Genomic DNA, 22553 nt, shown 5'->3' with positions numbered 1-22553 from the left:
CGGAATATTGGCAGGTTATGGATGCATTAATTCTAGACATGAAGCAGGATTGCAAAGAATGCCATGTAAAATCAATTTAGAGAAAGGCTGTGATCATATCAGTTGGGAAATTCTAGATTACATGCTTTACAGAATGCACTTTGGATTTTTGGAAATGGTTGGAATGGATGGATGGAGTGTGTATCATCTACAAAGTCCTTGATGCTTGTGAATGGATTGCTGAAGGGCTTATTTGGATGGTCTAGGGTGGCTAAAGGGGACCCGGTATCCCCTTTCTTCTTTGTGCTTGTGGCAGAGGCTTTAAGCAAATGTTGCAAAAAAAGTGAGGGAAAATCTCATAGGGGGCTTCCAAGTGAATCATTCGGATCTTTACATCACTCACAGTTTGCAAATGATACCTTTGATTCTGCAGATGCGAGAAAACAACAGTTAGCAAAGCTGAAAATCCTTGCTGGATTCGATAAAAAATGTGAGCTTGAGAAGCCAACTCTTCCAAATCAAAGTGCTGCTCTCTTTCTCCGCCGGCTGAGAAATCGTCCGACACAAGATCAAAGGTGGGAAATCATCGATTCATAAGAATTAAACCATGGAAGTAGACATGACAGACCAGGAAATAGAGGAAGGGGAGATAGTTCAGAGCGAAGACCAACATACGCAATGGCAGACTATCGACCAGAAATCTAGGAAAGGCAAGGAGTTGGCCGGGAGGGCTAAAAAAATCGCGTTTTATCCAACACTTTTCATCAAGGGATACCCAGAGGGGTGGCTGCCGATCAACTTCAAGAGAATCTTTGGGCGTGCGGGGGCGGTTATGGACATTGTCCTACCTAGAGACAGGCACTCAGGGTCTTTCAGAGGCTTCACCCTTGTTAGGGTGAGCTCTAAAGAGGAGTTGGGAAGAGCTGTACAAATGCTACATGGTGTGAGATTCGCAGGAAGACCTATGTTAGTCTAGAGGGCTAGATTCGGCCCGGAGAGGCAAGAGCAGAAGATACTAGCGGGATTGCAAAAAGAATCAAAGAAAGGCTCCGAAGCGGCAAAGCCTACAAAACATCTGAAATCTGGCCTGAATACCTTGCTACACACTGGCCAATCGTTTAAGGAGGCCTTGCTGTAGACAGCGGGATCGGCTTCTATAGGAGTTTATCAATCTTCGCCAACTAATCAACCCTAAAATGTTGATATTCGATCGGAACCTAAAGCTCCTAAAGCCATTGATACGTCCGACCCGCACCTGATATGTATAAGTAAGGAAAGGCTGGATCGGTCTAAAATGGAGTTGCAGAATACGGTGGTCGTGAGCACGAGAGAGGGAGTCTCGATAACGCAGGTTAAAATGTGGATAGTGGAATGTTGCGGGCTTCGTCCAGATAACTACTCCATTAAGCCAATAGGTTATAACAATCTATGGATTAAGGTTAGCCCAGGAGTTAATCCGGAGCTACTCACTATGGCAGGCGTATTGCATCCTGAGGACCTGATCGTGAAAGTTCAAAAATGGAATGACTATTCCTTATTTAGAATGGAAGGATTCTGGGGGCTTATTTGGGGGGTCCCGCTTGAAGTATGGTATGAAGAATTTTTCGTAGAAGTCGGAGCTCTAATAGAGTTAGATTTGAAGACGAAGATGGGGGAGGAAATGGGCGTGATTCGTGCCCAAATTAGCAGAAGAAAGGGTGATTTGTTGCTGCTCCATCTACAGGTCCTAGTGGAGGGAAGAGCATTGGAGCTCCCGGTTCTAAGGGAGACGAAAGAGGAACTCCACCCGAGATGGGGAGACTTTTGGAAGACGAAGGAGAGATCGTCTCCCCCACCTCAGGCGATGGCGGGTGCCGAGGATGTTCACCGGAGGGAATGCTACTCCTCAGGAGCATGGGACGACGTTCTCACAGCTGGCGCTCTTCAGGAGTCTCTCTGTATGCGTGCCCATTTCTAGTGCGAGACACGTGCCCTAGTAGCAGAGGGCGTGTTAGTCTCGAGTTATTGCCCCCAGTCTTTGGAGACGCGCGTGTCACCATTGGCGCGTGCGTAACTCCAGACTGTGACATGTGGCACATGTTCTAGCCTATTCGCGCATGCGGAGTTTTGTTCATGAGCAGAAACTTCTCGAGAGACCACACGTGCCTCTTCTCCTAACGTGTCATGTGCTCTGCTATCGTGCGAGTCACGTGATCGCGTTAGTATCACACAGGCTCAGTCACCTCGTGTTGGGAGTGAAAGTGTGCCTTCCATACAATCGACGCATGTATACGTGTGGGTCTAAGAGCATCTGAGTTGTCCAAGTGGGTGAATGTTAGTCCGCCACATCAGCTGGGAGTCGATGTAGCGCTTAACACTGCAGTCTCAAAACTACGGGGGATAGATGGTGTCTCTAGAAGTGAGCATCTCCAGATCGTCGACAGCTGTCAAAGGATGGCTAATTCCGAGACAGGCCAAGAGCGTGGCTTGGGTTCGGATGGCCTGATCCGGCAGGCCACGCTCAATCTTAACCTTTCCCCCCAACCCGATCCTATTATTGATCTGTGTCTCGTTCCCGTTCTTGACACTTCGCTTCCATTCCTGGTTTCACGTGCGATCAGAAATACAAGATCTCCTCTTCGTTGAAAGTATTTAAGGGACAAGATTCAAATCGATCATATCTCTGAGGCAGAATTTGATGACGCCTCTTGGAATTCGGATGGCCTTGATTCTCCAACTTCCATTCCTTCCTCCTTGCTCTCTGTTAGGGACGCCCTATCCGATCAAGATCTGCAGGCTTTGTTTCAAAATGGGATTGGGGAAGACATCCTGGAAGTGGAACCGTTATAGATACACACAGGTTGGTCGCCTGCGAAAGAGGGAGCTCTAGAACAGAGGCTGAATGAGGACGGGGCAAGGGCGAAACTCGTAGACTCTATCCAGAAGAAAAAATGGGTGAGGAATGCGATCGGGCATGTGGGAAGGGCTTTAGGTCTATCATTCGGCGATTGTCCGGAAGACTTCATTGCCTTGTTTCACTGTGTGGAATCACGTGGGAGACCAATTTCAGAACACAGGTCACCTAGAAGATGCCTTTCCAAGTCTTGCAGTAATAGGGAACTGCGGCGTCTGGCTGAGAGACCTACAATAGAAGAAAATAGAGTGATGGGTGCAACATTTTAGGCTCTTCAGGGCAGTGGAGTGAGTCAATGAAGATCTTCTCGTGAAACGTGAGGGGAGTGGGCTCTAAGCGGAAGAGAAGGCTCATAGAGGAGGCGTGCGGGAGGAGAAATCCTGATGTCATATGTTTCCAGGAAACCAAGATTCAACATTTTGATGCTCGGATTCTGTGGTCGCTGTGGAAGGCCGCTGATGCTAGCTGGGTGACTCTAGATGTTGTGGGTTCCGCGTGAGGAATCCTAATGGCATGGAAATCTGCTCAGTGGAAGCTGGAAGATAGTTGGTCCAGAAAATACTCGGTCTCGATTATCCTTCAAGACAAATCATCGCAATTTCGCTGCCTCATCTGCTCGGTTTATGGCCCGTCCTTGGATGCTCGTCGGTAGGAATTTTGGAAAGAACTTAGCAGGTCCAGGCAGAGATATTCGGGTCCGTGCTGCTTTGTTGGTGACTTTAATGTCGTTAGATTCACAGAGGAAAAATCCCATGGGCGCAAGATTTCCCCCCTGATGCGGGCCTTCTCTTCTTGGATTAACGATCAAGAGCTACTGGATCTCCCCCTTCTTGGTGCAAGATACACTTGGACAAATGGTAGAGCTGATCCTATCTTCTGCAAGTTGGACAGATTTCTGATCTCTCCTGAATGGCTGGAATCTTTCCCATTGGTGTCTTAGATCGCCCTTCCAAGAACCACATTTGATCACTACCCGGTGTTTCTTACGGTTGAGGATCAGAATTGGGGCCCGAAACCTTTTAGATTTGAGAACTCCTGGTCTAATATCAAAGGCTTCCCGCAGTTGGTGGCTGATTGGTGGGATGGCTTCCAAGTTGAAGGATTCGCCAGTTACAAGTTAAGCTGTAAGTTGAGGATGCTGAAAGAGAAACTCAAGCGATGGAAGCAGTCAGAGCTTCGCAATAGGGATTTGGAATCTGATGCGTTACTGGAAGATCTTCAAGCTCTTGATGTTGAAGCAGAATCAGGATCCAAGCCTTCAGTTCCAAACGTATTCAATTAATCCAAGTGTTATCCACTAGAGCGTTGGAAAAAGAAGTTCAGTGGAAGCAGAGATCCAAATTTAGATGGATTATGGTGGGGGACAGCAAGCCATTGCTAGTATGAATGCCAGGAGGAATAGAATCAATAGCATCGTGGTGGACAACAGTCGGATTGAAGACAGGGATCAAATTGCAGAAGAGGTGATTCGCCACTTTTAATCTCAGTTTCAAGGTGAGTGTTGGAGCAGACCCAAACTCTACAACCTCCACATGCCCAGTATATCCATCGCCGATTCCTTTACCCTGGAAGAACCATTCAGCATCGAGGAAATTTGGCAGGCAGTGGTTTCACTCGGGGGGGATAGGGCCTCGGGCCCTAATGGTTTCCCCATTTCCTTTTTCCAAAATTTCTAGAACTCCATTAAGGGAGACTTGATGGATTTCTTTGTGGAATTCCATGAAAGGGGTAGATTATCAAAGGGCCTGGGGACCTCGTTTATAGCTCTCATCCCCAAAGCTCCAGGTGCGACAGCTCTGAAGGATTTCAGACCTATCAGCCTGCTAGGTGGTCCATTCAAAATTCTGGCTATGGTGTTAGCTACTAGATTGAACACGGTTATTGGTAAGATTATCTCTAGCAATCAAAGTGCATTTAGCCTGGGCAAACAAATCATAGATTGTGCCCTTATCGCTAATGAGTGTCTGGATTCCGCTCACAAATCCGGCTCCAAGTATTTGATCTGTAAGTTAGATATTGAGAAGGCCTACGACCACGTCGATTGGGAGTTTCTGCTCTACATGCTGAGGAGGATGGGATTTGGTATGAAATGGATTCAGTGGATGGGAGAGTGTATCAGTTTGGCTCACTTCTCGATCCTCCTGAATGGATCTCCTAAAGGTTTCTTCCAAAGTTCTAGAGGGCTGCGCCAGGGTGATCCATTGTCTCCTGCTTTGTTCCTCATTGTCAGGGAGGCCCTATCCAGATGCTACATAAAGGAGAAGCAGAAGGTCTTTTTCATGGGGTTAGAATGAAGGGTATGGATTCCTTTATATCGCACATACAATATGCGGATGATACGTTAGTTTTTTGTGAGGCAGTTCCGGCTTTTGTGGACAACCTGCACTTCGCTATCCGGTGCTTTGAGGTGGTGTCGGGTCTGAAAATGAACATGGCCAAGTGTAAGTTGTTCAGTATCAATTTGGAGAAGGAGCTGTCAGAGTTAGCAATCAAGTTGGGTTGTTCTGCAGCTAATCTCCCTTCTTCCTTTGTTGGTCTTTTGCTAGGTGTTGGGGTGCCCCCGAAAGCTTCATGGGACAAGGTGATTACTTGTGTTGAATCTTATCTCGCCAAATGGAAATGTCGTTATCTCTCGAGAGGTGGGCGTCTCACCCTTATCAAGGCAACCCTCTCAAACTTGCCTGTGCACCTTATGTCCCTCTATAGATGCCTAGTTAGCATTTTGAAGAAGATCGATAAGTTGAGACGCGATTTTCCGTGGAACGGCAAGTCAGAGACAAAAAAATTCCATCTAGTTAAATGGAAGCAAGTGTGCCATGGCTTTCAAGAAGGGGGGGTAGGCATAAAGGATATCAGGATCATGAACTCCGCTCTCTTGGGGAAATGGATTTGGAGACTTGGGTCTGAAGATGACAGCCTGTGGAATATGGTGATCAAACATAAATATGGTAGCCTCAAGGGGGGTTGGTGGTACAAGTCTTCTTCCTCCTACAAGGCCTCTGCTCTTTGGAGAGGAATTCTCGCCATGCACAATCAGGTGTTGAATGGGGTAGTCTTTGCCCTAGGAAAAGGTGATCGGACTCGATTCTGGATAGACACTTGGCTCGGCGACATGCCTCTCAAAGAAAGTTTCCCAAACATCTTCCAGCTGGCCCCTAGCAAAGATATTCTGATAAATAGGTGCGTTTCAGTTTCCGGTGGAGAGGTAGTCTGGAACGTGGACTGTAGACGACATCTTTAGGATTGGGAGGCTTCCGAGTACGTTGATCTTCTTCATTCTCTTCACTCTTTCAATTTGGACATCCACACAGCTGATCCCATTTCTTGGAAATGGGACAAATCTGGAGTTTTCACGGTAAAATCTTTCTATCAGAAGCTTGCCTCCCCCCTTGCTCCTCCTGTTGCATCGCCTCTCATTTGGAAATGTGGGGCCCCACCCAAAATTCCGGGTGTTCGGTTGGCTGGTGGGGCTGAAGAAAATTCTCACGATTGATAACTTGAAGAAAAGGGGTATGCCGCTGGTCAATGTTTGTGTTTGCTGCATGAAGGCTGAGGAATCGACTGATCATGTCCTCCTTCACTGTCCGTTTATCGCTTCTATCTGGTCAGAATTTCTGCTTTGTTTTAGGTTAAGCTGGTGCAATCTGGGCTTGGTGGATCGTCTGTTGTGTGCTTGGTATGGAGTTAGTTTGGGCAAATCTATGAAGAGGCTGTGGAGAATGACGATCTTAGCTATTTTTTGGGCTGTTTAGATTGAGAGAAACAACAGATGTTTTGAGAACATCTCCAATCCTGTGCTCAGTACTATCTCCAGTGCTAAACGCATGATTGTGGAATCTGACGTTAAGATCAAGGAATCTGATCTGTTATGCTTTAGGTCTATGTAAGGTCCGCTTTCTCAGCGAACCGTCTTTCTCCTTGTGTTCTCCCTTTCCTTTTAATGAAATTTCAGTGATCTTTCAAAAAAAAAAAAGAAAAAAAAGAGACAACAGTTAGCAAATATGAAGTACATTTTGAGGTTCTTTATATTAGGTATGAAAGTTTATCTTTCAAAGAGCTTAGCTTCATGATGGGGACAGATACATGGAGGAATTGGCATGAATTTTTATTCACTTCCTTCCGCCTATCTAGGGTTGTGCTTTGTGTGGGAAACCCATTGAGAGATTGTGGGAACCTGTGATCAAAGGGGTCTAGCGAAGATAATCGCCATGGAAAGGGAAATATCTTTCTTTAGGCAGCTGTATTACTCTCATTAAAGTAGCCTTGTCAGCTATGCCTATAGACTATCATTACCTCAGTGCCCTATGAGCATTATTCATTAGTTGGAAATTTGGAACTGGGCTTTCTATGGAAAGGACCAAAAGATAGCTGTAAATATCATTTGTTGGATCAGAAAGAGGTTAGTATTGTGGGTGTGGGTGTTGGAGGGTGGGGATTAAATCACTCGAGCTAGTGGACAAAGTGATCTTAGGGCCCGTTGATTTTTAAATTACAATGTAAATACATTATAAAGTAGTCATCATTACTTACACTTCTAATTACGGCTCTTACCCCAAAGCTAACGTTGACAAGTTTGGTGTTTTGGCACAAAACGGAGGCAGGAAAACATTTTGGGCACAAAAACTGTGAGGCCCATCATGATGCATATGTCATATCCATGCCATCCATCTATTCCGCCAGCTCATTGAGCAAGCTGATTTTTCCCTTTATCCATGTCTATGTGACCTTATAAACAGGTTGGATGACAAATAAACATCAGTGTGGGCTGTAGGAAGGTTTTAGCTTTCAACAGTTGAGGTCCGTTAGGACCATTGTTTCAAGTGGTGTGGTCCACTTGAGCTTTGGATTTGCCTCATTTTTGGACTCATGCCCTAAAATGAGCTTGTGGAACGGATGGATGGCACATCATGGACATGACATATCATGTGGGCCCCATAGTTTTTGTGTATGGAAACACATAGAGTTCACATAGAATACACACATCGTGGCAGCAATTCCTCCTTCAACCAAACAATGGTGAGAACTAATAATGGCCCATTTGCAGGAATTTATAGCGTAATTGAGAAAATTAAATGGGCCCTTGGGGAATTGCTCCTTAAGAACTTCTCAGATTACCAAGCCTCGATTGTCGCTAAAATCCCTCCATATCATCCATACATTTTTAGACACCATAAATAGACATGGGGCCATCCCAGCACACGTATCCAAAATCTCCTGAAAAGAAGGTACTATGTTTATTGTAGTTGCTATTATTTCATACTTTAAAGCTCTTTCAAGTTCAAAACTGCTCAGTTACATATTTAGAACCCATATGGTGATGTGGAAAACCTCAAACTCCTTGACATAGTGCTTTAGCAACTAAGTAATTGGCACTAAGCCAATATAGGACTCCTAACTAGTTGACACATCTGCATATGACTTTTAGGCTTCTGTGGAAGGGGTGCTTAGTCGAGTCCTCATGCACTTTTTTTTCTTCTTTTTTTTTTGGTTTTTGTTTTGTTCTTTTCCTTTTTGGCCGCTGACCTTATTAATATTGCATCTTTTTTTCAAAAAAAATCGTGAACTATTGGGGCTCTCCTTTGCTGACATAAAAGTACCTAACTTGACTTATGTGCCATGCGTTAAAACTTACTTTAGACTAATGAATTGCAAGTAAATATGGATTCAAGGGAGGGGAGTGGTTCACAAAAGCGTCTTCTCAGTATATTGCCTCAGATGTTTGGAAAGCAATGTGTAGATCAGTGTCGTTGGATGTTGGGGATGGCTCCCAAATCAGATTTGGGAGGATAGTTGGTGTGGTGACAGTTTGTTGTGCAAGAGGTTTACATTGTTGTTGACGGTTGCTTCATGAAAGAGGGTAAAATTTTCTTTTTTTGAAGGATAATGGATACTTTATAAAAGGCCCTCTAGCAACAGCTTGCAGCAAAAGAACTTTCAAATATCTTGCAATGTTACACATTGGTTGGGGAGAGAGTGGTTTGGGTGCTTTGCTTTCGACAGAACTTTTAAATGAAGAGAGCTCCAATTTTTGTTCACTTGCAGGACCTCTAGAATTCCCCCATCTCCTTGTGGTGGTAGAGCCATGACATTGGACTGAGCAGGTTGATTTCCAGAGAAGTCTCATCATAACTTCTTGTCAAGCGATATGGAGGCCAATTAGGAGATGCCAATGGTAGTGATTTCATTGTGCTAGGGTTCTCCTAGAGTTGTGGTGTTCAAATGTTTTTTTTTTTTTTTTGGTTGAGAGTTGAAAGATAAGGTATTTGATTGTATCATTCACCTTAAAATAATGATATGGTGATCATTGATGGGCATAGTCTATGGCTAAGAAATGATGTAACAATTGATCATTTGTTCATGCACTGCTGGTTGCTATGGACATTTGGAGGAGATTCTTTGAGCTCTTAAGATTGTGCGGGTTATGTAAGTAACAATTTTTTTCATTGTTCCAAACCTCATATAGGGGGAGTGGTGGCAAGGCTTGGAGGGTCTAGTGGTGTTCATCTTTATTGGCATGGTAGTGGTCAATGTCAAAGTAGAATAATAATGGAGTTTTTAGTAATGATCATAATCGTTGAATGAGGTATTTCGTTTAGGATGAAGGGAAGGTCTTTTCATGGGCTGAAGGTTTGTAAAATCTTTCAACAGCGAGGGTATTAGGACATTGTTTATCAATGGGGATGGTTCATGTAATCTGGCCTCGGATGATTACTTGTCATCCAATTTTTCTGGTTTTTGCTTTTGCTTTTATTTTTGTTTATTCTTTTACCAATGAAAGTGCCATTCTTAAAGGGTAAATTTGTATATACACCCCTTCTCTTTTGAGCATTTGTAGATATCCCCTCACTAAGGTTCCCCTAATATTTGTTGATATTTATAAATATCATGTTGTCATGACTTGCCATCAACAGCTGCTACTTTTGGATTAGTTGTTGTAGTTGTTTTATAAATGACCAAAATACACAGTTCGAGAAAAATACGATAATGCCCTCAACATAACCACCACTAACCCCATTTATTTGAAAGGGTATATAATCCTACATGAATTTAGTGAAAACTCTCTCATAGAAAGGGTGTCATGCGTTCTCTTTCTTACATACAACACGCATGTTGGGGATTTGAGTCATTCATTAGGTAGGCTATATCGTGAACATGCCCTGAACCAAAAATAAATTTGGTCCTCCAATCAAGCAGGTCAAAGTTGTATGAGAAAAATGGGTAGTTAGAAGAAATACAACAATCCATATCCATCGTACATGTGTGGCTCCTAACCATAGATTTCCTCAAAATCTTTGTCCACACTGATGAAAACGTCATCTCCATCATCAACCTCTTGACTCGTGTCCTCTAGTGCAAACAATGTAATGGCACTTGACATTTCAATCTCGCGTAGTCTTTTTTTTTTTCCTTGTGGTCATAGTGTGACCAAATCCATATTTTTAAATCGATTATGAATAGTCCTCAAACGTTGATGTTAGGTATCAACTACTGGGTTGATGAGACCACTGTATTGGTTAACAAAATAGACTTTGTTATGATTAACTCTAGCTTCAACTTAGCAATCCATGCCATTCGCATATGAGAAAATCGAATTGGGAAAGGAGGGTGGAGGTTTATTAGAGCATCCAAGGACGATATCCTATTGGCATTCAAACTCCAATCCAGTTGTTTGTTGATTTTGGAGAAGAAACTTGGGAGAGTGGGGAGTCTGGAGAATGACTGTGATCAGCTTTCAAATACTAGATTGCCTCCCATCATTGGTTTTGGAGAATAGACCTCTAGATCAATGATCCATGACAAATGTTTTATATTTTGAAATGTAAGGTTGTGATAATGCTAATGTAAATATGTGTAGATGTCTTTATTTCCATCTGTGTATGTAATAGGGTATGGAGTTGATGTATAAAGGTTGCTTGGGATGCAATTCATGGTTGGATATTCGAAAAGGGGAGAGAGAGAGAGAGAGAGAGAGAGAGGTGGAATAGGGTAAGGGGTGGTACACGAGAGAGGTGGAATAGGGTAAGGGGTGGTACACGTGCCAAAATCTGTGTCATTTATCACTAGAGTGCACGCGTGCTTATGCCGAATTTAGATTGTCGGATTTCTTTTAAGCTCTCATTTTTCTCATACAATTTTGACCTGTATGATCGGATGCCAAAATCATTTTTGGTCTATGGTATGTTCAAGGTGTAGCCTACCTGATGAATGGCCTAGGTCTTGGACATGTGACTTGTGCAAGGAAGTCTGAAATGTGCGCCACCCCCACAAGTGAGGGAATGGCCTAGGTCTCTAACAAATGTGACTTTGCATGGAAGTCTAAAAGTGTGCCACCCATCATGTGAGGGAGCTTTCACTAGATATGGGAATGTCTGCCCATTCAAATAAATGGATTTAGTGGGCAAGTGGAGGGAATTACTGTCTTTTCCTCAAGGCATTTTACTCATTTTATTTTAAAAAAACAACGGCATCCAACTTGAAAGTGACAACCATTAATGATGTGAGCTACAGTACGTACACTGAATTTGGATTGTTGAATTTCTTCTAAGCTCTCATTTTTCTTATATAATTTTGACCTACATGACCAGAAGCCAAAATTATTTTTGGTCTATGGCGTATTCAGGGTGTAGCCTACCTGGGGAATGAACTAGGTCTTGGACATTTGACTTATGCAAGGAAGTTTGAAATGTGTGCCACCCCTTTATGTGAGGCAATGGCCTAAGTCTCAGACACATGTGACTTATGTAGGGAAGTAGCTTTCACTAGATATGGGAATGTCTGCCCTTTCAAATAAATGGATCTAGTGGGTAAGTGAAGGGAATTGTTGTCTTTTCCTCAGGGCATTTTACTGATTTTATTTTCAAAAAACGGCAGCATCCAACTCAAAAGCGACAACCATTAACAGTATACGATGTGGGGTATTTACAAATGTCAGCAAACCTAAGGGGAACCTACTACAAATATCAAATGGTGATGGGGTATTTACAAATGTCAGCAAACCTAAGGGGAACCTACTACAAATATCAAATGGCGATGGGCTTCTTGTAAATCTCAAAAAAGTGAGGGGTATATACAAATTTCCCTAACGAGTATTATCATTAGTTTTTGCATAAACTTTATTAGGATAGATGCAATTTTGTGAGTGCATGTAGAAGAATGAGATTTTGATCTGAATGTGATCCTCTTCTTTTGGTACCGAAAGAATACATGTTGTGCCTCTCGTTGAATGTTGCTTCTATATCATGTAGCCACAGTTCCCTAGGAGGACGTCATACACCACGTAGGAACAACATGGGTTGAAAGAGGAAAATCAAACAAGCGATACAAAGAAAGGCCACTAGATCTAGTTCCCTAAGCAAGCAGTCAGCCACTCTTTAGATCATGTCGTTGGATCCTTCACAAAGAATGCACAAGGCGTGAATTCAAAATGACAATGTAAATTTGGTGAATTGAGAAACATGCAAGATTCTTTTGAAGATGAAGAACATGCAAACATTAGAATGGAAGTGGATTCCAGTAAGGGAATATAGGAAGAGTAAAACAATAGATAAGTATGAACCTGTGTAAGGAGAAACCTTGCCAGGATCAGTTGTCATGTCATGTGAGTAGTAGTACCATTTCAGGGTATCACTCTGAATGAGACGGGGAAGCAAGAGAGATTCTGGAAACGTGGCATGGGTTTGTGGGGCCCAAGGCGCAGGCAGTGAAGATAGACAACAGTGAAATGTCAAGTATCCAAGATAATGGTGAATCTGGCGAGCAATTTGAAGCTGTGAGTGAGGTGCATCAAGAATGTTGTTGGACTGGGAATAGGTGGGTTTATAGTCACCATGCCCTCTAGTCGTACCAACATGCCATCCAGTACTATGAAACAAACCACGACCACAACCTTATCCATCATGCTAAGAAGCATTAAGATTGGAGCCACTATGACAACCACCATTATGTATACCACCAGTCCACAGCTCTGCTGAGAAATGAAAGCTGAAGTCTAAACATGCTCCAATGTGGAGTGTTGTTGAAGACCCACATCTTGTTGGAGAAGAGGATGGTAGGTAACTCGGCAAAGGTAGGTTTTGATTCTACGGACACGAGAATTGTTGGGGCCTGTATGGCGTTGCTTCGAGCAAGCAGAATTGATGCTCAAGAAACAGTTCTTTGGAATTTTTTCTTGATAATTGCTTATGTGAACAAGTGCATGCTTGGTAAACATGCATAAGAAAAACAATTTCCCCATGTAGGTTTTAATGGTGAGCATTGAACCCTCATCGTTTCCTGTGGCATAGCCCACTTGAGTGTTGGATCTACCAAAATTTTCAAGTCATACTAATGCAGGGGCATTTTCACACCGGGCTCGAGTTGGGTTGCCTGTGGGATGCAGGGGCACACTCGAGGTGGGCGGCCCATGTGAGGCGGGCCCCACCTGTGTGAGGTGGTGCCCATGTGATTTGGGGCCCACGAGGGGGGTTCGGCCGAGGTCCTAAACCATGCGATGTGGGGCCTGGGCTATGAGATAAAGGGATTAATTCGCCATGCTCTAACAGTTCGAGCTTTTAGAGCAAGTGGTTAATTGTACTGCATCACATACCCTAACATGATACGGTGAAACAGATGGATGGAGTGGATGTTGTGTAGTCATCTTAGTGAGCCCAATAGCACTGTAGGCATGTACACACCACACGTTTGCCATCATGGAACGTAGGACTGAGATCCAATCCATCCATTATAAAGGCAACACTATATTGATGTCCTGGGCCAAGAATTAGGTTGATCCACTGGTCAGGTGGGACTGAATTTTCAAAACAAAATGTACGACTCTAAAACATTTGGTTGAAGGTTTCTAATCCATCCACATGTTTCCAATATTGGAGCCCACCTTCTGAATGGACCAGATTAATTTTAGGAAAACATGGTTGGACTAACCAGTGGATGGATTTGATATCGGACCTGTCCCATGATGGCATGTGTGGAGGCGTATGGCTCTATACTCATGTGCAATTAACAAACCTTCAAACAAGAGAGATCGATTTTATGAGTGCTTTTCACTAGTTTGTAGAAGCAGAAATAACTGTAGGAAGCGGTGAGCTAGGCACTGTGGAAAAGAGTGTAAATCTGGAAAATTGTTTTTCTATAATTGATTTAGTGGCTGGTTAACCAAACACAATTAAAGACTAAAAAGTGATTTTTAAAATGAAAATGACAAATAAAAAACACATTTTTAAGCAAAGCGAAACAGGCCCTTGATAAACGACTGATGTTTGGATCCAAGACCATTGCATACCCAATGTAATTCGTCTACATCGGAGAGGAGCAATATCGAGGAGCTGATTACAAATGCTTTTGAGGCTGCACGAATTATCAGAGATAAAGGAAGAGCCATGATGATGAGATTAAAGTTCTTTCTTCAGATAGAGCAAGCGAGCAAGAGACCACATAAAGGCGGTCTCAGGATGAAGCAAGAGAAACTCGTGATGTATGGCCTCAATGAGATTTGCATTGATTTGTGATGATACATATTGATATTTGATCCACACAATGCCACTCTTGAAACTCTTGAGTTCAGAAAGGAGTCAGGTAAAATACAGGGATGAGGTAAAAGGATTCATCAATAAATCCCTCAAATCTTTTGTAGGCGAAGAATAGGAAGAAACAAACTTCACTGCAAAAGATAATGGAAACTAAGTTGGTAATATTTGAATGAGATGGAGTTGGATGCTGAAATATAATAGAGGAAGTAGCAGGAAAATTAGAGAGGGATTTTATATATATATATATATATATATAATTTTATTTTTATTTTGTGGGGGGGAAAGGAGAAAAGGCAAAATAACTGGGGCAAGATATGCATACAGTCGAGGAAGATGATTAGTGTATAGTCAGAGGTATATCATTTATAGGCCTCTCAAGTTTGTATTGTATGAAGAATACCCATCAAGGGGGTTTTGAATTTCAATTTCTCATAGTCAATAGATGGGGATAGGGCAGCTAATTATATTACCTTACGTATTATACTTTTGCATTTGACTCTACTGCTCTTGATATTATACCTGGGCAGATGATATTTCCTATTCCCTATGTAACTTGGAGACTCACACATGTATTGTTGTCAGACATGGCTTCTAAAAAAATGAGGATCACTGATGCATCCGTATGGACAATTAATACAGAAAAAACTTATATTTTAATTGTAGATTTTCATCTAGAAAACATATTTCCACAAATTACAACAATAAACCAAAAAAAAAAACTTTTATTTACATGTTAAAAAAATAATTAAGTGTAAAAATTAGGTTTTTATATCAGACATGCCTCGGAGTGTCAGACACGTGTACACAAATGTTTCAACATGGCACGAATGCGGGAGTGTCATGTCATTGTTACATAACTTGCACTGATATGACGTCCTGTTCATCACATGCAGTTTGTATACATTTCTGGTTTTGATCGAAACAGATACCATATCGTATTCATCACGTCCTCTTTGTATATATTATGGTTTGATTGAAATATTTGACCCATTCTATGAATTGTTGAATTTATTGAACAAAAAAAAAAATTTATCAAATGAGGTAGTATTTTCTATCATTTTTAGTGTCTATTAATGCAAAATTGAACGAAGATGTTAACATTTATGAGGTTACTGTAAAAACTTACGGAATTGATATCTACACCCTCCAAGGTTGATATATTAACCCTTCTTGCAATGGAATGTGTTGTGTTACCATGGTGGGTTAAAATATTATTCTGCCAAAGATTCTTTTCTTCTTCTTTTTTCTTTTTTTTTAAAAATAACATTTCCTATGATTGTCTGTGCACGTATGAGAAGATTATAGGAAAAATGTTAGGGCCCGTTTGGTAGACACCTAAAATTGAGTTGAAATCATGATTATGTCTTAGATATGATGCTTGTTGGCTCTCAAGATTAATTTTAATCCATGCGAAAAAATGATCTCTAATACATGATTACCCTTAACTAAAATGAGATGAATTCATATATAGGCATCTGCCAAACAAACAGTTAAGATCGTAGAAATAATGAATCTCAAACATCACGATTTAAAAAACAAATACAAGTATCCTAGGAATATCCAGTACCAATATCAGTATCAGGTGATCCCTGAGACAATGCACAACAACCATCTTGTATCGCAGTTTGTCAGCAAAAATCATGCAAAAATGGCAGAATTAAAACTTGGTATCAGGTCAAGGATTATGCTGTGGATGACTTTTATGATACTGGACGAGGATGTGATGGTATGCTCAAGTTGTCAGTTTGTATGAGTGAGACCTGTAGTTTGGTGATCCAGACGGTTGGTCTGACAAGGCTGACTGCGGGTGGACAACGCCCTAAAAAAATATGCCAGAATGGAATCACCAGACTTTGGCCTTTTTTTCAGTTGAATGTGGACTGCTGTTATTTCTCTGAACCCTCTATTCATGGGCTACAAAATGAAAGGCTAGGATTGTTCTATGAGGAGATTTTCAGTGTGGTCCATCCAGTGTCTCTGGATCAATGGACCATGGACCATTTCTTTCCCACCTGAAAAACCTGAGTATATACCGTGCACTGCCTTGGTGAAGGATTGTGTAATTCCTCCAGTCTTGGTCTACAACCCTGCACAATGCAACTTGGCTGCAATTCACATCCAAAACAAATAAACATTAGTTCATGAAATGCTTGATGCACTGGTTTTTTTACACCCCGGTATGAAATGCGTGTCCACAGCTATTTCAATACAAAATCAGGATCAACTGTCGCATTAGACAAATTCGTCCAGAACTATACTTGAATCCAATAAGAAGAATGCAAGGTCCAAGCATTTCGATCATTGCCATTTTACATAATCTGAGCCTATATGTGTTTGCATATTTTTGATCTTCTTTTTTTCATCCATCTCAAACTCATGTCATGAGCCAAACACCAGCAAAAGAACGCTGAACAAGGCCCGTACATCTACGCTTTGAGCATGGACCAATCCACCCAACAGCAGCAACCTGTGATTGGAGTTGTAACTGGTGCAACTCAAATAGCATACGCAGCTCCCTACCAAGCTGCCCCAATGGTGGCTACTGCCCCTCCCAACTCTGGGTCCATGCCTACATCCGCTCAGCCCGGCCCACACCAGCTGACATACCAGCAGGTTCAGCACCTCCACCAGCAACAGCAGCAGCAGCAACAACAGCAACTCCAGGTCTTCTGGGCCAACCAGATCGATGAGATTGAGCAGACGAATGACTTCAGGAACCATAGCCTGCCACTTGCCCGGATCAAAAAGATAATGAAGGCTGATGAGGATGTCCGGATGATCTCAGCCGAGGCCCCAGTGGTGTTCGCAAAGGCATGCGAGATGTTCATCCTGGAGCTGACTCTGCGATCATGGATCCACACTGAGGAGAACAAGCGGCGGACACTGCAGAAGAACGACATTGCCGCCGCCATCACGCGGACTGACATATTCGACTTCTTGGTTGACATTGTCCCGAGGGATGAACTGAAGGACGAGGGGCTTGGGATGCCACGGGCCGCGATGCCGGCGGTCTGCGGCCCAACAGACTCTGTCCCGTACTACTACCTCCCATCGCAGGTGGGGGGCCCCGGAATGATTGTGGGGAAGCCGATGGACCAAGCAGCACTATATGGCCAACAAGCTCATCCTGTTGCCTACATGTCATGGCAGCAACCACAGCAGGAGCAGCAGCAGATGCCTGATAGCGGATAAGAGAGTTCATAGTGGGACTTTTGAGGTAAGTGTGTTTTTTACTATAAATGCTAGAAATATGGTTTGATGTATTTGAGTGTTTTGGTGTGGGTGATAGTAAAAGAGTCTTACAGTAATGACTATACAAGCGATGTTGATCATGATGTGGAAGGAATTTTGCTTCTGAGTTTAAAACTGCTGATCAGGTGGGCCCACCTGTGGATGTGACCTGACCTAAGAAACATGGTTTGAGGGGAAAGAAATGGACTAAGTAGTTCACATTCAAATGTTCAAAATTTCAAGCTGTGACGATTATCGATCAGATCTGATTTACAGGTCGTGTTGCATCTGTGATGTGGCCCACTTGAGCAGTTTAGGACTCGAAACATGTGCCCTATTCACATGCCTGGACTTGGAGAACTTACTATAGTAATTGTAGTTGTGTTAGGATGTTTTTGCGTGTAAAGTGGATGGGACAAGATTTTGTATATAGACTTGGGTTTGCCAGGCACCGTGGTTCATGGGCCTGTTTCTGGAATTTGAAGAACTAATAGTTTTCAACTTTCGTTTCAATCCCTGCTCAAATGAAAGGACTGTGACAATGAAAGGCATGTTGTGGTTAGTAGTTGATGGTAGATTTAAGAGCATCATCCTTTTATCAGAAAGAGCTATAGAATGTATTTCTTTGTTTGGATGCATGGAATCATTCATGGCTTTTGATTATTGGATTGTGATTTCATGGGATCATGATATTCATGATTGGATCAAAGAGGAAAGAAAATTGCTGATTGAGATTTCTTTTTAAAAATTTGAAATATGAAATATGAAAGGAAGCCAGAAATGAAGAAATGCTCGTTGTGAATAGAACAGATTATAGGCTCTTTAGAGGAAGAGAACCCCTTACACACAACTAGCTGTAGGTTATATAAAATCATGAAATTAGCTTGTGAAGTACATCATGGAGTATTTTACGCAATCCCACCCATCCACATGGTCGCTGCGCTGTGAAAATGGGATGCCTTGAATATCAGGCCAATCCAGTCATTACGTGGGCCTCACCATATAAAACAATGGACCAGCAAAAAATGTCACATTGTAGAAATCATGGGACATCGAAATTTTTCCATTCATGTGGTGTCTCACTTGATGGTCAAATCAGTCTGATTTTTGGGCATCTTGGTTGGATCCCATACACCATGGTGGGGCCACGCATAGCTAGTTGCATGATTTTCTCATCTACAACTTGCTGCATATGAGAAGTTCCTTTCTCATCTACAATTTGCTGCATATGAGAAGTTCCCTGGAGCTGTTTGGAGTGAAGGATTTGGGGCATGTATCTGGATTTCTTATATTTTCTGTTTGTCTTCATCAGTGATTTGCCAAATATGTGGATTTCCCAAATTCATACCTTTGCAAATCCATGGATTTGAGGCAAATCAAATTCCAAAAAAAAAAAAAAAACACTGAAGTTTTGACAGATCCTCAAAATCAGAGACTCATTTAAAAACAAAAGAAAAGGTAATTCCTTTGTAATAATTGCTCTCTAAATTCATGGATTTATAGCTTAGTTTTTCAAAAAGTGGACTTTGGAATTTGTTAAATCTAACGTCCAAATGCAAATTAATGTATTTACTAATTTCTTATTTCTCCATTTCCTGGATCCCAAACAAGGTCTCGGAAGAATTGCGTTCTGGTCTTTACCCATCATCTCTCTCCGCACGGGCAGCAATTTTCGGGAAATTTGAACCATTAATCTGGAGGATTGCTTATTTTAACCATCCTTTTGATGGCCACAATTGAACGCTTGCACGTGATTGTGATTAACTTATATAATAATTCATTACATCGTCCCAGTAAGAGTTTTATATTCTCATCACCGGTCCAGAGCTTAGACAAAAAAGGGTTGCATCAGGTTGACAGCCAGTGTGGAACTTATGCCATAACTTCCTATATGAATCCAAGCAATGTGAAATTTCATACTTCCTATATGAATCCAAGCAATGTGAAATTTCGGACTCAATGTTATGGTGTGGATTTGGCCATAACTTCCTATATGAATCCAAGCAATGTGAAATTTCGAACTTCCTATATGAATCCAAGCAATGTGAAATTTCAAACTCAATGCTATGGTGTAGATTTGATGACCTATGGTCTATCTGAAGTTGTGGCCCATGATTAGACTTGTACACAAACCGAGTTAGCTTGGTTAATTCGCTCAACTAGACTCGAAAAAGCTTGGCTCAACTCAGCTCGAAACCGGTTTCGAGCCAAGTCTAGATTTTTTGAGCTTGAAAAAAATTTCGAGCCCAGTCTCGAGCTAGACTGAGCTCAACTTGGCTCGGAACTTGACTCGGTTCAAATCGATTCGACTAGGATTGGATTTACTTAATATAAATATTTTGTAAATATTTATGTATTTAAATAAATTATATAATATATACTATAATAAATATTATATATTACATATATTAAAAACCTTAAAACGTAAACTCAAACTCAGCTCGTAGGCTTGAACTTGAACTCGGCTCGAAAGATCGAGCTCAAGATTGCCTTGAACTCAGCTCGAGCTGCTGACCAAGCCGAGCTTGCCAGTCAAGCTCGAGGACTGGACCGAGCCTAGCCGAGTTTGAGCTAGGGTAGCTTGCTGGATGCGCAGAGCCGAGCTGGGCCAAGCTAGACTCCGTTCAGCTCGTGCACAGCTTGATAGAGTGGCATGTGGAATTAAGATTCATGTAGTTGACCCAAGTTAATTAGGATAAGGTTTAGATGACGAAGATGAATTAATATACATGCGGGGCACATGTGCTAATAGGACTGGTAGATTTGGAACATGCCATGCACGTAGAGAGAGTGGCGGCTTACAAGATGCGGGAGATGGGCGTCTGAGACTGTTTTAATAGGGAGTTGTTAGATTCTCCGGCGAACTGGCTGGTGATTGATGTTAAGGCATTTTGAAATGTTCATATGGAATAAGTTAATCAAACTGTCATCTTCGATGGATCCACCTTAGATAACATATTAAAAACCAACCTCGTTTAACAATCCTAACTTTTTTATTTTTAAGCAATTGTTTCTTGAATCTGTACTTTTCATTTCCTTTGTCTGATTAATATTCATCAATCAGCTAGTTACAAAATAAAATTCCATGCAAGATATTTCAAGAGTCATACAAATTATGGTGCATGATTTGTACAATTAATATTTTGTGTTCATCATTTCTTTTTAAACCTGGCCCACCCTCAGGTGCCTACTTCATTATTTTAACAATATACACACCATCTATACAATAAAGAAAAAAGTGTCTTTGTAGCAACCATCATACACTGCCAGAATTCAAGGTTTTTCCATTGTTCGGGAGAAGAATGAAAAACTTTCTCATGCCCTTTAATGAGGCAATATACATGGTAGAGAGAAGGCTTTGCTCGAGATCCATGATTTTTCAATTCTGATTATTGGGGCTCATGGCTTTTCAATTTAACCCTTCTCATGTCTTCTAATGAGGCAGAGATTTTAGCTAGAGGGCCCAAGATACGGTCAGTCTGAGCCCAACCCATTTACTAATCGGCCAAGAATTTCGGCTCTAACTCGACCTGTGACCCATTTCATTGTGGCCTGACTGGACCCACTTAAGACTCACCAAACCCAAGTCAAGCCGACCCAACACATTTGATTGTAATGCGGTTTGGGTTCAACTGACCTTACCTAACCCTGAACAGCCACACTTGATATAAGAATGGAATATGGGGTGGTTAAAGGGATGCAAAATGACCCAATTAGTGAATAAATACGAATAGATGTTTACTATATATATATATGCGTTGTGTATTAACTTCTTTCTAGTTGAGGGTTAGGTTGGGCTGGGTGATCTAGACATTAATAAATATATGGGCAGGTCGGGTTGGGTTGGGTTCGACCCGAACCTGACGCGTTTACTCTTTTTTTAAAAAAAAAAACACACATTCACACACCACAATGGGTACTCAAACCCATGACCTCTGTGTTGAAACTCTTGCAAGTCTACCACTGAGCCATGAGTAAGGACCCAACCTGACCTGTTTACTTAAATGGCCCACAATTTCTTACCCGAACTTGACCCAGTACCTACTTATTTTGGCCCAAAGCAAGTGGGTCAGTTCAGTTGACCTGTGGACTGAGCTGACCCATTACAACCCCTACTTCTGCCCATTTGAAATTAATCTAATCGAAAATCTCCCTCCTGACTGCTCGAGTCATATATAGCAGAGATAAGTAATCTGATCCGAGGGTTTGCACAATATCCATGGTTTTCCAACTCCAACGATTGGGCCCGTGGCTTTGTTAATCTAGACCACTGTTCTGTTGTACCTTAGTAGACTAACCATGCCAAATAGCCTCCAAGATTGGAAGATTCCCATGGTTGGTAATCTAAACTAGATACCACTATTTGGACATTCTGCAGTTGATTGTGAACCATTCCTATTTATTATTGTTAAAAGTAGATTAGTATATCTTGATGTATCCCTGGAGTATCTCCTAGATTAAATTACATTAAATCCTAGGGTATATTCTAAAATATCTGATAAGATAAATTCTCTCTTGTATGAATATATGTCATTCTCAATGAATAGAACAGACAAATCTTTTGGTCCGGTTTCACCCCTACCACTCCCCAGATCACTTTAAAGACGAGAACATTGAAGCACTCCGGAAAAACCTATTTATTTGTCCAAGGCGGCTTTCTTGCTCCTTCTCAGAAAGAAGAGATTTCAGTCCCAAATGCTCACAGAGATCGATTCCTCGGGCCATGAAAATGAAAACAATAATTTATTCCAATACACACTATAGTCCATAACACTAAGAACTTTCTTGGGAACAAATCGAAGGGTAACATTTGGCCTACTGAAACTCGTTGATTATAACTGACCTATGTACTAGACTAGATAGCACTTGATTGTAATCAACAAATGAAATAGTCTTTTAAATTGTGTCTGTGAGGTGTTTTGCGA

General features: G+C 41.9%; 1 protein-coding gene across 5 annotated transcripts in view; it reads left to right on the top strand.

Annotated features, from left to right (window-relative positions):
• Positions 1-18141, top strand: part of LOC131221043 (nuclear transcription factor Y subunit C-2-like) — a 37939-nt gene extending 19798 nt beyond the window's left edge. For 4 of the 5 annotated variants that reach the window (XM_058216130.1, XM_058216127.1, XM_058216128.1 and 1 more), the window contains exon 2: positions 16795-18141. In XM_058216130.1, the coding sequence (XP_058072113.1) occupies positions 16837-17589 (753 nt within the window). In that variant the 5' untranslated portion in view covers positions 16795-16836 and the 3' untranslated portion in view covers positions 17590-18141. Of the gene's footprint in view, positions 1-9020; positions 9045-16794 lie in introns of those variants that run through there. The other variant, XM_058216129.1, reaches the window with a different exon arrangement.
• Positions 18142-22553: the final 4412 nt, after the last annotated feature.

Source organism: Magnolia sinica, chromosome 12 (assembly GCF_029962835.1).
Source record: "Magnolia sinica isolate HGM2019 chromosome 12, MsV1, whole genome shotgun sequence".
In the NCBI taxonomy this organism is placed as follows: domain Eukaryota; kingdom Viridiplantae; phylum Streptophyta; class Magnoliopsida; order Magnoliales; family Magnoliaceae; genus Magnolia; species Magnolia sinica.
Note: the sequence above shows the minus strand (reverse complement) of the source record. Positions and strands in the feature narration are given on the sequence as shown.